The sequence below is a fragment of the Dipodomys merriami genome, unplaced genomic scaffold (assembly GCF_024711535.1).
Source record: "Dipodomys merriami isolate MVZ:Mamm:240054 unplaced genomic scaffold, mDipMer1.0.p SCAF_6, whole genome shotgun sequence".
Classification (NCBI taxonomy): domain Eukaryota; kingdom Metazoa; phylum Chordata; class Mammalia; order Rodentia; family Heteromyidae; genus Dipodomys; species Dipodomys merriami.
Genome location: NW_027206179.1, coordinates 10,718,932 through 10,740,836, shown reverse-complemented (window position 1 = coordinate 10,740,836; position 21,905 = coordinate 10,718,932). Strand labels below are relative to the sequence as shown.

The 21,905-nt window shown below is 58.1% G+C and overlaps 1 protein-coding gene across 1 annotated transcript; it reads left to right on the top strand.

Annotated features, from left to right (window-relative positions):
• Positions 1-6,687: 6,687 nt before the first annotated feature.
• Tle6 (TLE family member 6, subcortical maternal complex member) lies at positions 6,688-21,569 on the top strand. The gene is made up of 16 exons (XM_070002505.1): positions 6,688-6,768; positions 12,223-12,273; positions 13,659-13,684; positions 14,307-14,376; positions 15,119-15,160; positions 15,927-15,989; positions 16,078-16,312; positions 16,433-16,449; positions 16,699-16,917; positions 16,991-17,028; positions 17,321-17,579; positions 17,988-18,247; positions 19,612-19,753; positions 20,824-20,974; positions 21,129-21,205; positions 21,306-21,569. Exons 2-16 carry the CDS (start codon positions 12,223-12,225, stop codon positions 21,408-21,410), a joined length of 1,755 nt encoding a protein of 584 aa, XP_069858606.1. The 5' UTR covers positions 6,688-6,768; the 3' UTR covers positions 21,411-21,569.
• Positions 21,570-21,905: the final 336 nt, after the last annotated feature.

The following is a 21,905-nucleotide window of genomic DNA, read 5'->3' as shown; positions in this document are numbered from 1 at the left end:
TTGTCTGCCCTCAAAATTACTAAAGAGGACCTGTTCTTCAGATTATTTTTGCCTGTGGCAGATGCATCCATTTGGGCCTTCCTTAGGAACTAAAGTCTCCCTTTTATGAAGAGATTCTCATCTATCAAGTGGATCCCCGTTCGAATGTTTTTGTTTTTAGTCATTTTTGTTCTGCAAGATGTCCCCTCTGTGCACGAACCCCTAATTTCCACAAAGCATAAAGAAATAATCCAGTTCAGCCTTTACTCCAGTCAGTGGGGGCTTCCCTTGCTCCCTCTTACACAACCTAAGCTGCAACTTCAACTGTGGTTTATACTCTGTTTGAACTATCTTGACCTCTCTCCCTGGAAAGAAAACCCAGAAACCAGAGGAGTACACTGAAGAATCAACTCCTAGCCTTCTGAAGCTGCGGACTTAGGATTGGATGAGTTGCTAGGGGTTTTTAGACCTGACAAAATTCAATACTTCTGGATGCTGACCCAGGGATCTAGGGCTCCCACTAACTTAGGAGGTTTTTAAGATGACATTAAAATAAATTTGGATTTGCTCATAAAAAAATACTTGTTTCTCAAGAAATACTTCCACAGGCAGGCAGGGGGATCCCTGCATGCGCTGAAAGAGGCATCAGCAGCTGCTGGCGAGCACCTGTGGCTCATGCCTGGAATTGTAGCTACTCGGGGCTGAGGACTCAGGACCATGGTTGAAAGCAGCCCAGGCAGGAAACGAGACTCTTTGATCTCCAATTAACTCACAAAAATAAAATAAAATAGAGCTGTGGCTCATGGGGTAGTGTGGGGCACACAGGCAGCAAAGACGGCCCTGAGAGGAAGTTGAGTGGGCAGAGCCCCATTTGTTTACGTTCAGTGCATAAACAGCTCGTGGAAGCTTAGGTGCATGATAGGGTGTGACCTTTACAGTGATTGGTTGGTTCCATTTCCTCCCCTCCCACGAAGTCTTTTGCTTTAAAAAGGGCTTGCTGTGTGGTAATAAACGAGTCCCAGCTGGACTTGACTCCCTTGACTCCCAGCTGTGATTGTCTCCCGGGCTACCTTTCCTCAGACCAGTCCGTGTTTCCTGGAGGGACAAAGACCTGACAGAGTAGAGTGCAAGCCTTGAGTGAGCAAGAATACAAGGCCTGGAGTTCTAGTATCAGCACAAAATAAACACACAAAAGACTGGTGAGCCGGGTGCAGGTGGATGGCTCACACCTGTAATCCTAGCTACTCAGGGGATTGAGATCTGAGAATTTCGGTTCAAAGCCATTCCTGACAGGAAAACTGGTGAGACTGTTCTTTCCAATTAATCACCAGAAAACTGGAAGTCACATGTGGCTCAAAGTTGTAGAGCACTAGCCTTGAGCAAAAAAAAGTCGGGGGCAGCACCCAGGCCCTGAGTTCAAGCCCTATGGCTGACCAAACAAACAAACAAAAAAACACTGGTGACCAAGTAAAACCAAATACCAATGATCCAGGAAGTCTGTGTCCTGAGGGAACTTCTGACTCCATGAGGGTTAAGATGGTGATTTGAAAAGAGGCAACACTGTTCAAATCTATTCTGACTTCTTGGCCTGAGGAAGAAAGTCCAGGACGCAGCGAGGGAAGGGAAAAAAGGAGGCCGCTTACCCACAGCAGCCAGGTTCCTGCAGGTGCCCAGCACCAATCACCTCCCAGCACTGTGCCTCTGAGCTGCGTCCAGACAGGCACACTCTTCTGGGTGAACGTCACTGCCACGTCCTCAAAGACCAAAAGTCCTGCAGCCATGCTACAGACGGTGTCATCCCAATGCCGCGTCCCCCCACACAGCAAGAGGACAAAAGCCACACAGCACCACTGGTGACGAAAAGGGCTTTGGAGGCCTGACACAGCAACAAGATCGACCCTTCTGACACAGGACACTGAAGCTGCTACTCAGGTGGCTGAGCAGAAACTGAGACATGGTCCACTCTAAAGTTACTGTTTGCCAGGCAAAGTCTCAAGGCAGAGACTACTTGAAGGAGAGAGCTAGCCAGGACAGGACAGAGTCCATATATGACATTCTGATTTCCAACTAACCAGCAAGAAGCTAGATGTGGACGTGTAGCTCAAATGGTACAGCATTAGCTGTGAGTGGAAAAAAAAAAAGCCAAGTGAGAGAATGAGGCGCTGACTTCAAGCCCCAGTTCACTCACTCACTCACTCACACACACACACAGTCATTTATGTTGCTGGAAAGCTGAGACTTGAGAAAACACTGTGATTGGGATAGACAGATGGCAGCCTGGCACAGCTGGCACGTGCTCCTGTTGAATTTACTCCTGGAAAAGGATAAATTAAAGGATTCCTCTCACCCACCCCACCTCTGCGCTCTGGATGAGGAGGACCCCCCTCTACCCACCTGCATGCCTCCCTTGGGAGCCCACCAACAAAATGTGATATTCAAGTCTTGGGTTCAGCTTGCCTCAGTTTCCCAGAGAGAGTCCTACTAGGCTCTTTCTTGTCTTTATCGCTCCCTGAGGAAGAGAATGGTTCCTTCCCAGGTCTCAGGTACTTGCTGACCCCGTGGCAGAGGGTTCAAACTCTCCACTAACCAATTAATCCTTCCTCCCCTTCTCTCCTCTCCTCTCTTACCTTCCTCTCTTACCTTCCTCTCCTTCCTTTATATTTTTTGTGCTTTGAGACAGAGTACCTCCTGTGCAGCTCAGGATGGACTGGAACGTTTGATTCTCCTACCTCCTGCCTTCTGAGTGCTGGGACTACAGGCCTGCACCACCACACCCGGCTCAGCAATCCTTTTTAAGCATTTCCTTACTACGTTTGGCTGTTGTATTTCACACAAGCAGGACCCAGCAACCCAGTCCCCTGTTTCCCAACCCATCATTCCTCAGAACCTGTCCATCCCTAATCTAAGCCAACACAAAAATGAACAGACACCCCCCCCTTTTGCTGCCAGGTGGATAATTTCCTATCAGGGTCCCCCCAGATTAGCCCTCCTCCCCTCTGATCCCTGCGTGTGTACCCCAGAGACCCTCTCGCTTGATTTTGGAGACGTGTGGAGACCCCAGTGCTGTGCGGGCAAAAGTCTTTTTGAACAGGGTCTAAGTACACATTTGATTATCACAGGAATCAGGCCTGGCGTGGCCCGTTTACCGTGCGAGCCACTACAGCCCTGGGCAACCCCCAAGCTGTCCCCCTGCTGCCCAGAGTCCTCCAACGGGACCCCAGCCCGCCCAGGCTGCCGCGGCGAGGCTGCCCCGGACCCGGGGTTCTCCTGACCGTGGACCACGGGTCTCGCGGAGACCCAGACCCGCTCCCCGCCGCGGTCGGCCCAGGCTCGGCTCCCGCCCCGCACTCTCCACCCTCCGCCTGCTCTGGGGTGTCCGGGGCCGTGCTCCCCGCGACCCCACGGCCGGCGCCGGCCAGCGCGGGGACCCGACGGCAGCCAGGCGGGAGGCGCGCGAGATCCCCGTGCAGCGACGCCCCGCCCCGCGCCCCGATTGGACAGGGCTGCGGACGGCGGCGCTCACGGCTGGACTGCCAGGCTCAATCCCCGGAAACTCTGATTGGACAAGCGCCGTGATTGGGCGGTTCTCCAAGAGTTGAACAGCTGGAGCCCAAGGGACCGAACCCCGGGACCTCCCGTGTCCCCAGGCCGCTCCTTGCCCGGTGCCGGGCCCCGAGAGGGAACCTGCCCGCCCCGCAGCCTGAGCAACGAGCGCGCTGGGAACGCGCGTGGCTGACCCCGCCCCCTGCAGCCTGAGCGACGAGCGCGCCTGGCTGACCCCGCCCCCTGCAGCCTGAGTGACGAGCGCGCCTGGCTGACCCCGCCCCCTGCAGCCTGAGTGACGAGCGCGCCTGGCTGACCCCGCCCCCTGCAGCCTGAGCGACGAGCGCGCCTGGCTGACCCCGCCCCCTGCAGCCTGAGTGACGAGCGCGCCTGGCTGACCCCGCCCCCTGCAGCCTGAGTGACGAGCGTGCCTGGCTGACCCCACCCCCTGCAGCCTGAGTGACGAGCGCGCCTGGCTGACCCCGCCCCCTGCAGCCTGAGTGACGAGCGCGCCTGGCTGACCCCGCCCCCTGCAGCCTGAGTGACAAGAGCACCTGGAGCATGCGTGGTTGGCCGGCTCACTCCCCGGGGATGAGCCCAGCTGGCCTGGTCAGTGGGAGGACAACGCGTGTCCCTCCGTGTCCTCCGCGGACGGAGGGGCTAGGTGTGCATCGGAACTCCGGACTCAGCTTCTTTCCACTATGCCCACCACTGTAAAGGGACAGGACTGGGCAGAGGATTGGGGCCCTGGGGTCCCGCAGTGGGGGTTCAGCCCAGGCCGCGAGGTCACTCGAGCAAATGAACTCTTGAAGAACAAGTATCCCGTGCTCACTAGCTATTTAGGAGGCTGAGATCTGAGGGTTGCAGTTGAAAGGAAGCCCTGCAGGAAGGCCTGTGAACTGTCTCCAATTAAACTACCTTCTAGCTTTGATCACAAAGAGGCTCAGGGGTAGCGCCCAGGCCTTGAGTTCAAGCCCAAAGACGGGGGTGGAAGGGTGTGAGGGGGTTTGGGGGTGTCAGTCGTTGAGCTTGAACTCTGGGCCTGGGCGCTGTCCCTGAGCTCTTCAGCTCAAAGCTAGCGCTACCCCCTGAGCCACAGAACCACTTCCGGTTTTCTGGTGGTTCATTGGAGATCAAAGTCTCATGGACTTTACTGCTAAGGCTGGCTTTGAACCATGATCCTCAGATCTCAGCCTCCTGAGTAGCTAGGATGACAGGCGTGAGCCACCGGCGCCAAGAAAAGAGTCTCAGCTGGGAAGGTGGCTCAGTGGTAGAGTGCTTGCCTTGCAAGCATGAAGCCCTGGGTTGGATTCCCCAGTACCACATACACAGAAAAAGCCAGAAGTGGCGCTGTGGCTCAAGTGGTAGAGCAAAAGCAGCTCAGGAACAGTGCCCAAGTCCTGGAGTTCAAGCCCCAGGGCTGGCCAAAAAAGGAAAGGTCTCACAGGTCAAAGTTTTAGCAAGGATTTATTTCAATATAACACTGTGGAAATAGAAGCAGAAAGAGAAATATCTCTTGCTCCCCATGAAGGAGATGAGAGTTGAAGACTCAGAGTGCAGGTTCTTTTTGTTTGGTTTTGGTCGCTTGTGGGGCTTGAACTCAGGGCCTGGGCGCTGTCTCTGAATTCTTTTGCTCAAGGCTGGCACTCTACCACTTTGAGCCACAGCGCCACTTCTGGTTTTCAGCTGGTTAATCGGGAGATAAGAGTCTCACCGACTTTCCTGCCCGGGCTGGCTTTGAACCGCGACCCTCACATCTCAGCCTCCTGAGTAGCTAAGAACACAGGTGTGCCGGGCTCAAGTGGCTCACGCCTGTAATCTTAGCTACTCAGGAGGCTGAGATCTGAGGATCACGGTTCGAAGCCAGCCTAGGCAGGAAATTTCATTAGGCTCCTATCTCCCACTATGTGGTATAAGTCTGGACGCGGCGCTGTGGCTCAAGTGGAAGAGCGCCGGTCTTGAGCAAAACCCCTCAGGGACAGCGCCCAGGCCCTGGGTTCTGGCCCCAGGGCTGGCAGAAACATACACGCGCCTCCTCCGCCCGGGACCCCCTCCCACGCCCGGCCGGCCGCGACCCCGTGCACGTGGCTCCCAGCAAGCAGGCAGCTCTGCAAACTCACTCAACCCTCCTCCTCCGCCCAAGCCCTATCAAGATCGTTTGGGGGTTCCAAAGCAGCCCCCCAATCCTGTCAGGCCCGCTCGGGTCCCCAGTCCACGGGGCCGCCCTGCCCGGCGTCCCCCACCCAAGTCCGGCCCTCTCGCCCGCCAGGAAAAGCCACGGCGCGGCTCACCCGCGGATCCAGGGAGGAGCGCGCTGGAAAGTGCCCTTTGAGCCTACGTCCCGAGGCGCCGGCCGCCCGAGCCAAGCTCCCCGTCCGCCGCGACCGGCGGGCGCTGCCGTGAAGAAAAACAGCCGACCGGAAGGACGGACAGCAGCCTGAGCACCGCGGCGGGCCCCGTCCGGCGACGGAGCGACAGCCCGCTTCCGCCTCCGGGTCTCCTGGAAACGGAAGAGAGGAGGAAACCCGCGCGTGGGATTGGTGCACACTCCCGGTTGGGCGGGACATATTGCTTTACCCAATCGGTGACCAGAGCCTCGTTACGCCGGGCCTTTTCCGAGACGCGATTCGGCCCTATCACTGGATCCGCCCCCTCTGGGGCGGGTCTAAGGCAAGAAGGGTCCTGTGGGCGGGACCGGATGTGGGCGTGCTCAAGGCCCTAACTGGGCCTGGTGGAGCGGCTGGGGCGGGGTCTGTCCCGCGGTTGCTCTGAAGCCGAATGGGTGGGGACGAGAGCCACAAATCCCCGTTTCCGGCGGTCCTCGCTGGTGTCTGTGGGGGCAGTTCTTTTTCCTGGTGATGGGAACTCAGCTTACGTCGTGGTCATGACCGAGGTGACGTCACGCCGCCGTCCCCGCGCCGCTGCGATGCCCCGTCGCGGCCGCGAGGTGGCGACGCCGCTCCCCTCGCCCGGGTCTCCCCGCGCGGTCGCGGGCGTGGGCGCTCACGGAGCAGCCCCGGCGGCCCGGCCCGAGGCTCCCCGTGCTCACCGGGGGGACCCCCAGCTCCCAGCTCCGTGCTCGCCGGCTGGGCGCAGCGCCGGCCCGGGCTCCCCCGCCAGGACAGGGCCGCGGGCTCAGAGTGTGCACCATCGCCATCACCCAGAGCCGACCACCGTCACCCTGGGGGCAAACCACCGAAGACGAAATCGGAGTTGTTGTCACCCTTTGGGCTAAGCGAAAGTTTCGTAAGTTGGACACAATACAGCAATCACACACACACACACACACACACACACATCGATCAACCGTGAGAACATTTCACATTTGCTCTTTGAAGGCCCATGTAAAAGACCAAACGGGTGTGGTGGCTCAGGCCTATAATCCCAGACGCTGAGGGGGCAGAGGTAACTGAATCATGATCCCAAACCTTCCTAGACACAATATTGGAGGAGCAAAATCATTGGGGGAGTGATTCAGTGATGGGCACTTAACCTAAGGTGTTATGGAACAGCGCCTGCCTAACAAAAAAGAGAGAAAGGGACAGGGGGAGAGGAGGGAAAGAGAAGAGCCTGGTAACACATTAGGGTTTTTGGTTTTGTTTTGTTTTTGTCGGTCCTGGGGCTTGAACTCTGGGCCTGGGCGCTGTCCCTCAGCTCTTTAGCTCAAGGCCAGCACTCTACCCCTTGAACCACAGCACCACTTCCAGCTTCTAGTCGCTTATTGAAGATAAAAGTCTCATGGACTTTCCTGTCCCGGCTGGCTTTGAACGGTGATCCTTATATCTCAGCCTCCTGAGTAGCTAAGATGACAGGCATGAGCTACTGTTGCCTGGCCCACACATTAGAGTATTTTAAGACTGGTAGGGAATATTTTAAATCTGCAATGAAAGGTTGTACCCATAGATGGCACCAGAGACCATGAGTTCAGCTCTGAGTAAAGCATACAAGGTAGAAATTAGACATTTTCCCCAAAAATGAACGTACTCCACTGCCTTTCCATCCCTGGACTCACTGCGGGACAAAGACAACCCCATGGTTTAGATGTGTGAGTTGGGCCTTGATGTGGCTCAATGTGTGTGTGTGTGTGTGTGTGTATGTGCATGCACACAAATAAATAGCTGTGTGTCAATTACTTATGTCTGTACTGTAATAATCAAAAACCAGAGATTGAGAGGATCAAGGTTTGAGGCAGACACATAAAATGCTATCGCAATAGATAGTTGGACTACAGCAGTGCAGACCTGTCATTCCAGCTATGTAGAAAGTATAAATAAGAGGATTGAAGTCCAGGCCAGGTGGAGCATACAACTAAGACTTTATTAGAAAAATAATGAAGTCAGGCATTAGTGACTTAAACCTGTAATCCTAGCTAGTCAGGAGGCTGAGATCTGAGGATCAGGGTTCAAAGCCAGCCTGTGCAAGAAAGGCTGTGAGACTCTTATCTCCAAGAAACTGCTCAGAGGGCTAGGAAGGTGGCTCAGTGGTAGAGTGCTTGCCTTGCATGCTGGAGGCCCTGGGTTCAATTCCTCAGCACCACATAAGCAAAAAGAAGAAAGCCAGAAGTGGTGCTGTGGCTTAAGTGGTAGAGCGCTAGCCTTGAGCTGAAGAGCTGAGGGACAGTGCCTGGGCCCAGAGTTCAGGCCCCACGACCAGACCCCCCCCCAAAAAAAAAGAATGCTCAGAAAATGGAAGTGGGGGGCTGGGAAGGTAGCTCAGTGGTAGAGCGCTTTCCTTGCATGCCTGAGGCCCTGGGTTGGATTCCTCAGCACCACATAAGCCAAAAGAAAAAAGCTGGAAGTGGTACTGTGGCTCAAGTGGTAGAGTGCTAGCCTAGAGCTGAAGAGCTGAGGGACAGCACCGAAGCCCAGAGTTCAAGCCCCATGACCAAAATAAATAAATACATAAATAAATAAATACATACATACATATATACATAAATAAATAAAACAAAAAACAAAACTGTAAGACTCTATCTCTAATTAACCAGACTTGAGGCCTGGTTCAAGTGGTAGAACACCTGCTTAATAAATGCAAAAGGCCCTGAATTTAAATGTCAGGACTGCAAAAAAAAACAAAACCCTGTAAAATGTGTGTGTGTGTGTGTGTGTGTGTGTATAATCTGTGTTAAGGCACTGATGGCTCATGACTGTACACCTAACTGTTCACAGGGCTAAGATCTGAACATTAGGGTTCAAAGCCAACCTGGACAAGAAAGTCCATGAGACTCTTATCTCTAATTAAAAATACCAAAAGGCCAAAAGTAGAGCTATGGCTCAAGTGGTAGAGTGCTAGCCTTGAGTAAAAGAAGGTCAGGGATAGTGCCTAGATCCTGAGTTCAAGCCCCAGAACTGGCAAAAAGAAAAGAAAACGAAATATATTCTACCTAACTTATGTAACTGTAACTACTCTGTACATCACTTTTTTTTTTTTTTTTTGGCCAGTCTTGGGGCACTGAGTTTTGCTCAAGGCTAGCACTCTACCACTTGAGCCACAGCGCCACTTCTGGCTTTTTCAGTTTATGTGGTGCTGAGGAATCGAACCCAGGCTTTTGTGCATATTAGGCAAGCACTCTACCACTAAGCCACATTCCCAGCCTGTACATCAGCTTTATAATAATAATAAAAAAATGTAATGACTAGCTGGGTGCTGGTGGCTCACGCCTGTAATCCTAGCTACTCAGAAACTGAGAGCTGAGGATCGTGGTTCAAAGCCAGCCTGTGCAGGAAAGTCCATGAAACTCTTATCTCCTATTAACCTTCAGAAAACCAGTAGTGGTGCTGTGGCTCAAGTGGTAGAGCACTTGCCTTGAGCTGAAGAACTCAGGGACAGCACCCAGGCCCAGAGATCAAGCCCCATGACTGACAAAAAAAAAAAAGAAAAAGAAAAAGCAGCGCAAGTCTGGAAGCTAGAGGGCCTGGGCTCAAACCCTTGCTTAACCATTTAGCAGCTGTGTGGTCCTGACTAGGCGCTGTGGTTTCAAAGTGGAAAAGTCATTCCCAAAACTCTTCCATTGATGGCATTTGAGATGGAGCCTCAAATGATTGGATAAATGGGAAGGTGATTAGTAAAAGGGTCATGAGGAGCCAGGCACAGTAATGCATTCCTGTAATCCCAGCACTTGAGAAATGGAGGCAGGAATCTACAAATTTCCAGGCCATCTTAGGCAACACAGGGCTCAATAAATAAATAAATAAATAAATAAATAGGCCAGGCTGGTGCTGGCGGCCCAGGAGACAGGGATCTGAGGATCAATGCTTGAAACTAAACTCCGTGAGATTCTCTTATCTCCAAGTAACCACTAAAATGTTGGGACTGGAGCCTGGACTCAAGTGGTACAGTCCCAGCCATTCATTGGGCCAAAATAAAAAAATTTAAAAAACACACAAAGGTAAGTGCAAAATCCTGAATTCAAGCCCCAGTGCAGAAAAAGAAAAAAGAAAGCCAGAGGGAAGCCAGAGGGAAGGTGTGTCACACTGGATGTGGATGTGACCTCAGGTCTGGGACCCTCCCCTGGTCCTCCGGGAAGCTTGACTGGGTGGCCCAAGATGTGACCACCAGGTATGCCAGTTGCCTAGGTGACCCAGGTACTGGGTGGAGACTTAGCCAAAAGGAGGGAGGAGTCTGCCTCCCCTTCCCAGGCCCAGAGTTCAAGACCCACAACTGACCAAAAAAAAAAAAAAAGAAAGACACACAGCCACCTAGAAACAGAGATGGAGACAGAGAGAGCTGATGCTTGCCCAAAGCAAGACATCCAAGACTTCACCTCCACTAGACCTGAGAGAGGCAGGAGAGGCGCTTCCTGGAACCTCCCTGGAGAAGGGGGGGGCAGTTCCACAGAGAGGCATGAGTTCAAACCCCGGTCTTGTCCCCAGAGCCCTGGGAAACACTAGGCCACCCAGATCCACACAAATCACCACAGCCATCGGGAGTGCAATGGCAGCATGTGTCCACCAGGGGGCACAAGGACAGCCTGGCCTAATGCTAGGTTATTGGAGACATTCCCTGGGGGGACAGGAGGAGCCTCGGAATGGGGGACAGTGTCCCCCAGGCCCACCAGTGTGTCCCAGGGCCCCTGGCCTGTCCGCATCTTACTCCTTCATGTTTCTAGGCCACTGGACACCTGCACAGCGGGGTAACTTCTCATCTCAGGTCCTAGTTGGGGTTTCTATCTTGAGTTTAGGGGTGTTTGGGGTTTTATTTGCTGGGAATAAAACCAGGGCTTTTGAGCTGGGCACTGGTGGCTCACGCCTGACATCCCAGCTACTCAGGAGGCTGAGGGCTGAGGATCACGGTTCAAAACGAGCCTGGGCTGGAAATTCTGTGAGACTCTTTTTTTGTCGGTCGTGGGGCCTGAACTCTGGGTCTGGGCGCTGTCCCTCAGCTCCTCAGCTCAAGGCGAGCGCTCTACCACTTGAGCCACAGCGCCACTTCCGGCTTTCTGGTGGTTTATTGGAGATAGGAGTCTCACGGTCTCTCCTGCCCGGGCTGGCTTTGAACCGCGATCCTCAGATCTCAGCCTCCTGAGTAGCTAGGACGCCCGGCCTGTGAGACTCTTCTCTCCAGTTATCCACCAGACAACAGCGCCCAGGCCCAGAGTTCAGGCCCCAGGACCAACAAAAGAAAAGAAAAGTGAAAACCAACTTCCCCAAACTGCAGGGTGCACTGGCTGAGGCCTGGGGCGGAGGAGCCAGGCAGGCGACACACAGGCTTCCCACCCAGCAAGGCCGCCGCGCTCCTAACGCGGCCCGGCCCCGGCCTCCACTCCGGCGCGACCTCCCCGCGGCCCGCAGCTCGGCGTCCCACCTTCCTTCCCTCAGCGGGATCCAAAGGGTTAAGGAAGCGCTCGGGACTCGTTGACGGACAGTCCCGGCAGAGCCGGCCAATCAGCGACGCGGAAACGTGATGCACGTGGGACGCCCGCCTCGTGATTGGCTGGCGCTGCCAGCGGCCGCTCCGGAGCGAGCCCGGGCCCACGTGCAGCTGCGGCTCCGTCAGTGATGGACCGCGGGGCCCAGGTGGTGGTGGTGGTGGTGGGCGGGGCCGGGACGCGGGAGGGGCGGGGCGGGGCGGGGCCAGACGGGTCAAATGGCCCCCCGCGTGGGGGCGGAGGCACCGCCTCCTGCCCTGAACTTGGTTGACCCGGCGGCTTCCGCTCTGCGCGGCTCTCCGGCCCCGCCCGGGGGTGGAGGGCGGTGCGTGGCTGGCAGGCCTGCTTCCTGGAGGGGCGCTGGGGGGGTCCGGGCCTGGGGGGGCTGGGGGGGCAGCCCCGGGGGAGGGACGGGAGTGGATGGGTGGGCCAGGGTCCGTCTGTCTGTCTGTCTCTTTTCTCATAAATTCTACCTGGCAAACTCTTACTCATCCTACACAACCCTTGGCTTTTTTGCCCTCAGGAAGTTGTCTCAAATCTTAAGATTTCCCTTTTGGGGGGCTCTCCGGCCTCACCATCCCTGACTGTTCCCCCAGGGAGTATGTGGGTGTCCCATGGCAGAGGGGGGAGACCTGGGGGTGCAAGGCTTGGGACATCCCTTGCCACCTCACCAGCACCAACATGTGATGCAGGCCCCCAAATACCCCCAGGTGCTGGCAGCCCGGCTCCAGGGTGGGGTTGGGGGACGGGGCTGCGGTTTGTGGGTCACTTCTGGACCTGCGGTCTCCGTGTTGTGCATCTCTGACCAGAGTCCTGCGTGCGTTTGCTTTCAGATGACCTCTGAGGACCAGCTCCCCAAGAGTTCCGCCATCATGGAGACTCCGGTGAGAAGGGCAGGTGGGAGAGCGCCCAGGTGCCAGTCCCCCTGTCTTGGGAACAGGGGACCAGGCGTGGGCAGCTGGAAGCAATGACCCATCGCTGGTGAGGCAGGCCGGGCCCCCAGCCCCCAGCCCCAGCTGCTTTCTGAAAGTTGAGCTGGCCGGCAGTGGGGCAGGTGACTCCTCTTAAACGTCCTGAGTCAGTTATTTGTTTTTGGTCAATTGTGGGACCTGAACTCTGGGCCCAGGCACTGTCGCTGAACTCTTTTTTGCTCAAGAGTAGCCCTACAACCATTTTGAGCCACCACGCCACTTCCGGCTTCTTTTGGTGGCTCATTGGAGATGAGAGACTCACGGGGACTTTTCTGCCCTAACTGGCTTCAAACCATGATCCTCAGATCTCAGCCTCCTGAGGAGCCGGGATACAGGCGTGAGCCGCCAGCACCTGGCTATTCAGTTAATATTTTAACTTCCCGACACCCCCACCCCCACCGCCAGGGCTGGAAGGACCAGATGGTAAATATCTGAGGTTTTATTTTTTTTTCTGACAATCTGCAAAATAGAACAATCCTGCTCCCTGATCCAGAAATCCCTTCCAAGGCCCCTGCATAAATATGACCGAACTCCTACTTATGAACATACTGAGAAAGTTTAATTTGCAGGACTTGGGCATGTAGCACAGTGGTAGAGCGTGTACCTAACCTGTGTGAGGCCCTGAGTTCCCACCCCAGGAACCCCCCCAAAAAAAAAGAAAAATGAAAGGCGGATGGATGGGCTCTGTGGCTCAAGCCTATGAGCCCAGCTACTGAGGAGGCCAAGATCAGAGGATCATAACCCAAAGCCAGTCCAGGCAGGAAAGTCCAGGAGACTTGTATCTCCAGTAACCCCAAAAGCCAGAGGTGGAGCTGTGGCTCAGCTGGTAGAGACCCAGCACCCAGGCCTTGCATTCAAGTTCTAGAACCAGCACACACAAAATCACAAAGAAAAACAAGGTTTAATTTATAAATTTAATTTATAAACAAGCCGTGTAAGACAAGCAACAATAACAAGAGGTAAAATAGAACAAGTAGAAGAATGAGGGGCTGGGAATGTGGCTCGTGGTAGAGTGCTTGCCTAGCATGCACGAAGCCCTGGGTTCGATTCCTCGGCACCACATAAACAAAAAAAAGCCGGAAGTGGCGCTGTGGCTCAAGTGGTAGAGCGCTAGCCTTGAGCTGAAGAGCTGAGGGACAGCGCCCAGGCCCAGAGTTCAGGTCCCAGGAATGGCAAAAAAAAAGAAAAAAAAAACAAAAAAAAGTGACCACATTTAGGGTACCGTGGGGGGTTGGGGGGTGCTGCTCCCCCCTCCCCCTCCCCCCTGGTTTCAGCCTCCTCCCTTCCCCCTCATCCAGGTCCAGCTCAAGTCCTGCTTCCACGGGTAAGGATGCCCACAGGTGAAGGCGGTTCTGGGCCTGCCCGCCCTGCCCAGAGGGCAGGAATTGGCTCCATCAACTCCCCTGGGACTCTGAACCCCTTCCCCCCAAAAAACAACCAAGCCCAGTCCCCAAGGCCAAGTAAGCAGTCACCCGCAGCTTGATTAACACCGATGGAAAGGTTGCTTTCCCCTTCCACGCGTATCTGATGCATGCGTCTCATTTGAGGGGAGCACGGCATGTGGCCGGGGTGTGGCTGGGGGGAAGGACATGGGCCTCACGTGACCCCAGGTCCAGAGGTCACCCCCACTTACAGAACCTTAGGTAGCGTGGCAGTGCCCGCCTGTGTGTCCCTGAGCAAGGCTGGCGCTCTACCACTTGAGCCACAGCTCCGCCTCTGGCTTTGTGGGGGTGGTTTTTCCCCAGGTTGGCTTCCAGTTGCCACCCTCAGATCTCAGCCTCCTGAGTAGCTGGGATTACAGGCGTGAGCCACCGGTGCTGTGGCTCTGGAGTTGGGGCCAGGCTGGGCTGCAGAAGGAGGCCTGCACAAAAAACAAAGGACTCGCGGTCTCCCGGTGGAGCGGCCCAGGGCTGGGCTTCCGGGTCTCCAAGCCTTTCTTCCCTCAGGTTCCCGGAGCATCTTCTAGAGCTCCTCCCGGAGCACCTCATGAAGCAGCTGGGGATTCTCAACCTCCTGGTGAGCAGCGCCCTGGGGCAGTGCTGGCCGCCGCCCTTCGGCCGCTGGTCCTTCTGCTGGTGGGGGTTTTATTGTTCAGTCCTGGGGCTTGAACTCGGGGACCTCGGTTCTATCCCCGAGCTCCTTTTGCTCAAGGCGAGCGCTCTACCATTTGAGCCACAGCACCACTTCCGGTTTTCTGGTGGTTCATTGGAGATAAGAGTCTCACCATCTTTCCTGCCCGGGCTGGCTTTGAACCAAGATCCTCAGATCTCAGCCTCCAGAGTAGCTAGGATGACAGGCGTGAGCTGCCGGTGCCTGGCATGAATTGTTTTTAACTTGATTTAAGGTCAGTGAGTGGCCATGTTTGTGGCCACCTGAGAGGTCCGGGGCACAGGCAAGGGACAAGGACCTGCCAGCAGCCGGGGTCCCTGGCATGCGATCCCACAGGAAGTGACTTTCCCAGGGAGGTGCTCCTGAGGAATGGTTAAGGTCCTGCAGAGATTGACGGGTGGTAGAGCCTGTGCAAATGTCTGAGGTAGAACCCAGTGTCCCTGAATGGAGCCAATATCTGGAGGCCACTGTGTTGGGAGATCTGGGAGGAGGAGGAGGAGGAGGAGGAGGAGGAGGAGGAGGAAGAGAGAACAGAGGTGACCTAAATTGGCATGAGTGTGAGTGTGGTGGACGTATCCTATTTGAGAGGACCAGAGAGGGAAAGCAGCTTTTTCAGGGTCACACAGCATGAGCCATGTCTTGGTTTCAGCTCAAGGAAGTCCAGCACAATATCCAAGAACATCACAATCAGGTGAGTGGGGGGCAGGAGGTGGGGAGGGAAAGTAGGGGTACAGGGGGCTGAGATTCCTCCTCTTGGGAACACAAAGCATGGGGATCCAGGAGGGGCCGGAGTCCATCCCTCAGGACTGGGGGACCCTGGGGCTGTGACCTTGGGGCAGGTGGGGGCCATGCCGGGCTGTCGGCAGAGGAAGGAGGGGCCTGGCTGGGGGCCCTCCCGTGAGACCCCTGGCTCCCCACAAGAGGTGCCTGGCTTGTGTGTTTTGTTGTCAGTCCTGGGGCTTGAACTCTGGGCCTGGGCGCTGTCCATCAGCTCTTCAGCTCAAGGCGAGCGCTCTACCACTTGAGCCACAGCGCCACTTCTGGTTTTCTGGTGGTTCCTTGGAGAGAAGAGTCTCACGATCTTTCCTGCCCAGGATGGCTTTGAGCGGTGATCTCAGATCTCAGCCTCCCGAGTAGCTAGGGTGACAGGTGTGAGCCACCGGCGCCCGGCTCCACGAGACTCTTAAAAGCTCCAATTAACCACCAGAAGGCCGGAAGTGGGGCCGTGACTCTAATGGTACAGCGCCATCCTTGAGCAAAAAAAAAAGACAGTGCCCAGGTCCTGAGTTCAAGCCCCAGGACTGGTCTTGTTTCCTGTCCCCCCCCCCCGGCCCCCCGCCAGATCGTTGGCCTCCAGTTTAGTTGGGATGATAGGTGTGAACCCCAACACCCAGCTGCTGGGGGGGGTCGGCTTCATTGTCCAGGCCGTCACTCATCCCAGGCTCCCCCCCCCCCAGGTAAACAGTTTCTTGCAGCAGATGGAGAAGTGTAATAAACTCCTGAAGAAGCAGACCACAGAGGTGAGTCTCGGGGTCCTGCTGGCTGTGGGGGGTCGCTCAGGGAAGGGGTCCCCCACATGGACCTCACACATCCCTCCTGTACTTCCAGCTGGACCTGGGCTGGGTTGCAAAAGAGCTAGCCAGCCCCAAACTCCCCCAGTGTGCCCCAGCCAGGAGCCCACAGGATCCCCCAGACACGGCGGACCCCAAGTCTTCGGACCGGCTGCCCCAGGCCCTGCGGGGGGATGAGCGGCCCCTGCCCCGCGACGCCAAACCCCGGTTCTGGCAGGACGCGCTCACGCAGGAGCTGTGGCGTCTCTTCCTCCAGGCCTCTCACTCGGAAGGTAACTCATGGGGAGAGGGGGCGGGACGGGGGAGGGCGCTTAGGCAGTGTTGGGGTGCAGGGGGGGCAGCTCACAAACCCCTGCTTTTTTTCTCCATGCTCGCCTTGGCCGTGGCCACAGTGACCGCACAGGTTGGGGTGAGTGGCGGCCGGCCTGGGGGGGCTGTGGTCACCCGGTGTGGGCTGAGGGGCCTCTTCCTGCCTGGTCCCTGGGGAGGGGCGCCCCACTGGAGGACCGGGGTGCTCAGCACCTGCAGCTTGCCCCCCCCCATTGACCCGGGGGGATCCCAGGCTGGAGCCCTGGGCGGGCTGCATGGGGTTAACCCCGTCCCCAGGCTCAGGGGGGACCTAGGGGTCCCCTTGACTGCTCCCTGGCCCTGGGCACAGGGGAACGAGGTGCTGGAACGCAGTGACCTGGGTGAATGGGAAAAGGAAGCGGAAGCAGAAGAGGAAGAGGAGGAGGAGGAAGAGGAGGAGGAGACGATGACCCTGGGGAAAAGAGTCCGCTTCCAAACTGGCCAGTTCCATAGTCACCAGCCGGTTTCCATGGTGACCAAGTCTATCCTGTGTCCCCCAAAAGACAGCACCCAGCCCCCCGAGTCCCAGGTGAGCACTCACCGCGAGGACTGGGCTGGGAGGAGAGCATGGCCCCGGCCTCTGAGCGCTTTTCACCCCACAGGAGCTGCCTGATGCCACGGGTCCATTTCTGAAGCCCCTGTAAGTATCCTGCAGCTTGCCGCCCCGAGAGAAGGTGATTTCGGGGAGGAGGGGTAGCTGACTCTCCTGTAGTCCATAAGGGGAAGGAAGTGGGACCAGAGGTGTTGGTTTGACTTCCTGGAAGAAGGGGCATCATGGTTAGGGCCTTGAAGGACGAGTAGGAGTTTGCCCTCCCAAGGCGAAGCATTCCAAGCAGGACGGGTGCAGGGGTCGAGGTGGGGGTGGAGCAAGACTTGAGAGCCCCCGGGGTTTGGAAGGCAGGGGGGTGATCTCCGAACTCTCCCCTCCCGAGAACCTGGGACCCCGAGGACTTCGAGGACACGTGGGACAGGACGGCGGCAGAGCCCGGGCGGTCCAAGCGGTTCGCGGTCCCGCACCGCGTGGAGAAGGTGCGGGTGCTGAACCACGGGGAGCCCGTGCTGTCCGCGGCGGTGAGCAGCTTCTCGCGCCACGCCTTCACCTGCAGCAAGGGCGGCGTCAAGGTGTGGAGCCTGGCTGGCCAGGTGGCGGAGGACGGGCTCCCGGAGAGCCACCTGCGGGCCCAGGCCCAGGTGAGGGGCGGGGCCGGCCTCGCGGGGCGGGGCCACGGGCTCGGGGGCGGGGCCGGCCTCGCGGGGGCGGGGCCACGGGCTCGGGGGCGGGGCCGGCCTCGCGGGGCGGGGCCACGGGCTCGAGGGCGGGGCCGGCCTCGCGGGGGCGGGGCCACGGGCTTGAGGGTGGGGCCGGCCTCGCGGGGGCGGGGCCACGGGCTCGGGGGCGGGGCCGGCCTCGCGGGGGCGGGGCCGGCCTCGCGGGGGCGGGGCCACGGGCTCGAGGGCGGGGCCAGGCATAAGGAGTGGTGAGCAGGGCTGGTACTAGGGGTGGGGCTGGCTGCAGAGGGCGTGGCCGGCGGCGGGCGGAGTTGGGCGTGGCCAGCCCTCGGGGCGGGGCTCAGCCGGCCCGCGGCCCCGCCCACCCAGGTGTCCCCGGCCCGCGGCTCCTACCTGCGCACCTGCCTGCTGGCCTCCGACAACAGCACGCTGCTGGCGGGCGGCCGCCACCTGGCCGGCGTGAAGCTGTGGGACCTGTCGGCGTCCTCGCTGTACGTGAAGAACGAGCTGCCCTGCCCCGCCCTCTCCTGCCAGTCCCTGGCCGCCAAGGTGGAGGAAAACTTGGTCCTGGCCGGCTTCAGTGAAGGGATCGTCCGGGTGTGGGACCTGCGGGTTCACAGCGTGATCAGGTGCGGGGCAGGGTCCCTCCCCCCGCCCCTCCTCCGCCTCCCTCCTCCCCGCCCCGCCCCCCCGCCCCCTCCCTCCTCCCCGCCCCGCCCCCTCCCTCCTCCCCGCCCCGCCCCCTCCCTCCTCCCCGCCCCGCCCCCTCCCTCCTCCCCGCCCCGCCCCCTCCCTCCTCCCCGCCCCGCCCCCTCCCTCCTCCCCGCCCCGCCCCCTCCCTCCTCCCCGCCCCTCCTCCCTGCTCTCAAATTCTTCCCTGCCTGTCTCTTCCCCACTGCCTGTCTCTTCCCCACTGCCTGTCTCTTCCCCACTGCCTGTCTCTTCCCCACTGCCTGTCTCTTCCCCACTGCCTGTCTCTTCCCCACTGCCTGTCTCTTCCCCACTGCCTGTCTCTTCCCCACTGCCTGTCTCTTCCCCACTGCCTGTCTCTTCCCCACTGCCTGTCTCTTCCCCACTGCCTGTCTCTTCCCCACTGCCTGTCTCTTCCCCACTGCCTGTCTCTTCCCCACTGCCTGTCTCTTCCCCACTGCCTGTCTCTTCCCCACTGCCTGTCTCTTCCCCACTGCCTGTCTCTTCCCCACTGCCTGTCTCTTCCCCACTGCCTGTCTCTTCCCCACTGCCTGTCTCTTCCCCACTGCCTGTCTCTTCCCCACTGCCTGTCTCTTCCCCACTGCCTGTCTCTTCCCCACTGCCTGTCTCTTCCCCACTGCCTGTCTCTTCCCCACTGCCTGTCTCTTCCCCACTGCCTGTCTCTTCCCCACTGCCTGTCTCTTCCCTGCCCTCTGCTCTCTTCCCAAACAACTTTTTTTTGTTGCTGTTGGTCGTGGGGCTTGAACTCTGGGCCTGGGCGCTGTCCCTCATCTCTTCAGCTCAAGGCTAGCGCTCTAACACTTGAGCCACAGCACCACTTCTGGTTTTCTAGTGGTTTATTGGAGATCAGAGTCTCAGACTTTTCTGCCCGGGCTGGCTTTGAACTGCAATACTCAGATCTCAGCCTCCTGAGTAGCTAGGATGACAGGCATGAGCCACTGGCTCCCAGGCCCCCTTTTTTTTGGTGGTACTGGGATTTGAACTCCCAGAAGGAGTGCTGTTTTGTTTTGTGGCACATGCTCGCATAGATGTTTCTGGAAGATGCCAGCATGACTTGGTGGTGAGGGCTTTCTGTGGGCCCACTTGGCAGTGTGGGTAGACTGAGGCTCAGGATCGCAGGGAGGATGGAGTCGAGGGCATGGGGGCAGCTCGGGCCTCCGAAGTCCCCTTCCTAGGCTTCCATTATGTGGCTGACCCCCTTGCGAGGCCATGGGCCAGCGGGCAGTGGTGTCCGGGGCACGTGCTTGGCGTCGTCACCCCCTCCCCGCGGCCGCCCCTCCAGGGACATCTCCTGCCCCCTCAACGGAGCGCGAAGCCTGGCGGTGAAGAGCCACAAGGTGTGGGCGGGGGGCCTGGACGCGTGTCTGCGCTGCTGGGACCTGCGGATGGCTAAGGAGTTAAGGAAATTCCCATTCAACTCTCAGGTGCGTGGCGGGGACAGACTGGGTTCCGCGTGGGCAGTCATTCGGGGTGGCCGCGTCTTCCCAAGTCATCCCAAGGGACAGGGACATGAGCCAAGCCATGGCGGCCTGTCCTGCCAAAGCTGGGCAGAGGAGGAGGAAAGCCAGTTTTACAACTTCCTGGCATCTACAGCACAACCCTCAAAGGAAAGGAGTCCAGTGCTAGTGGCTCACCACTGTAAATCCAGCCACTTGGGAGGAAGAGAGCTAAGGATCGCAGTTTGAAGCCAACCTGGGCAAGAAATTCCATGAGACTTTTTGTTTTTGTTGGTCATGGGGCCTGAACTCTGGGCCTGGCACTGTCCCTCAGCTCTTCAGCTCAAGGCTAGTGCTCTACCACTTGAACCACAGCGCCGCTTCTGGATTTCTGGTGGTTCATTGGAGATAAGAGTCTTACAGGGACTTTACTGCCTGGGCTGGCTTTGAACCCAGATCCTCAGGTCTCAGCCTCCTGAGTAGCTATGACGACAGGCGTGAGCCACCAGCGCCTGGCTCAATGAAACTTTTTTTTTTTTGGGGGGGGGGGGGTCCGGTCATGGGGCTTGAACTCTGGGCCTGGGCGCTGTCCCTCAGCTCTTCAGCTCAAGGCTACTGCTCTACCACTTGAGCCACAGCACCACTTCCAACTTTTTTCTTTTTGCTTATGTGGTGCTCAGGAATTGAACCCAGGGCCTCAGGCATGCAAGGCAAGCGCTCTACCACTGAGCCACCTTCCCAGCCCCTCAGTGAGACTCTTATCTCCAGGTAACCAACAAAAAGCTGGAAATGGGGCTGTGGCTGAAGTGGTAGAGTGCAAGCATTCAGTGGCGAGGCTCAGGGACAGCGCCCGCGTCCCGAGTTCAAGCCCCAGCACCGGCACAGAAGCTTCAGGTGCTCCTGCTCTAAACCCAGGAGCTGCAAACCCTGTGCGTGTGTTCCACAGACCATGGCAACCGGAAGTGCCCAGGCAGACAGCAGGCCTTGGGGCTGGACCCTGCGCCCGTCCCCCTCTCCCCCTCTCAGGGTCTGATCACATCCCTCCCCCCCCCCCCCAGATCATGAGCCTGTGCCAGAGCCCCCAGGATGACCAGCTGATTCTGGGCCTGGCCAACGGCCAGCACTGGCTGCAGCCCTCCGCCGAGACCCCAGCACACATGGCGGGGAGTAAGGGGGAACTCATTCTCGGGGTGACATTCTCCCCGTATGGTAAGTGACCAGGCAGAAGTTCCGCCGAGGATTCCCCCTCCCCTCCCCCCAAGGCAGCCCCAGACCCTGCCCAACCCTGCCAGGCTGCCCCAGGGCCTTTGCTGGTGTGGGCAGGGGGGGCGGGGCTGCTGCCATGACCCATGCTTGGTTCCAGGGCAGTGGTGGGCCAGCGTCGGCATGGACGACATGGTGACCATCCACGCCATGCCCACGGGAGCCAAGGTCTTCCAGGTACCACGGTGGCTGCGGGAGGGGACATGAGTGACCGTGGGGGACCTGTGTTCCCTGGGGTGTCCCCAACGCGTCTCATGAGACGGCCGCACCCTCCCAGGTCCCCGAGACTTCCGGCATCAACTGCTGCGCCGTGTCCTCCAGCAACCGTCTGGTGGTCACCGGCTCCCAGCACCACGCCACGGTGTACCAGGTCACCTACTGAGCGCCCAGGCCCCGCCTCGCCCCCCCCGCCCCCCAGCACCCACCCAGCTCCAGCTGGGGTTCCCTGCTCTCTGGAGGATGTGGGGGAGGGGAAGGAGTGTTGGGGGGGTCCCACAGTCTCTGATCTTTGTCACTGGTAATAAAGCATGTGAAAAGGCCACGTGGGCATCTGTCCCCGCTGAGGGGCGGGGGCGAAGGTGGGGTGCGGCTCTGACCGGGGCTGTACAGCTGCGGTGCGGCACGGTTTGAAGGCTTCCTGTGCTTTCCAGCCAAATTTAGGCCTAGGGTTCCTGGGGCCTGAGTGTGTGTGTGTGTGGGGGGCAGATCCTGTGAAAATAGGGGTGTTGTGCAGGGAGGGAGGACCCCACCCTCGGGTAGAAAACCACCCAGCCCTGCAGCCATAGGAGCTTATAGCGGGCCCGAGCCCCTGGAGAATGACCACTGCCCACCCCCCCCCAGACCTTGATCTCCTGAACCAAGGAATGAATGAACGGAA

Bases quoted from the DNA above. Each gene is read 5' to 3' on its own strand.
- Tle6 (XM_070002505.1), top strand. From the start codon at position 12,223: ATGACCTCTGAGGACCAGCTCCCCAAGAGTTCCGCCATCATGGAGACT. The intron at 13,685-14,306 runs GTAAGGATGCCC...TTCTTCCCTCAG, and splicing joins CTCAAGTCCTGCTTCCACGG to GTTCCCGGAGCATCTTCTAG. The intron at 15,161-15,926 runs GTGAGTGGGGGG...CCCCCCCCCCAG, and splicing joins TCCAAGAACATCACAATCAG to GTAAACAGTTTCTTGCAGCA.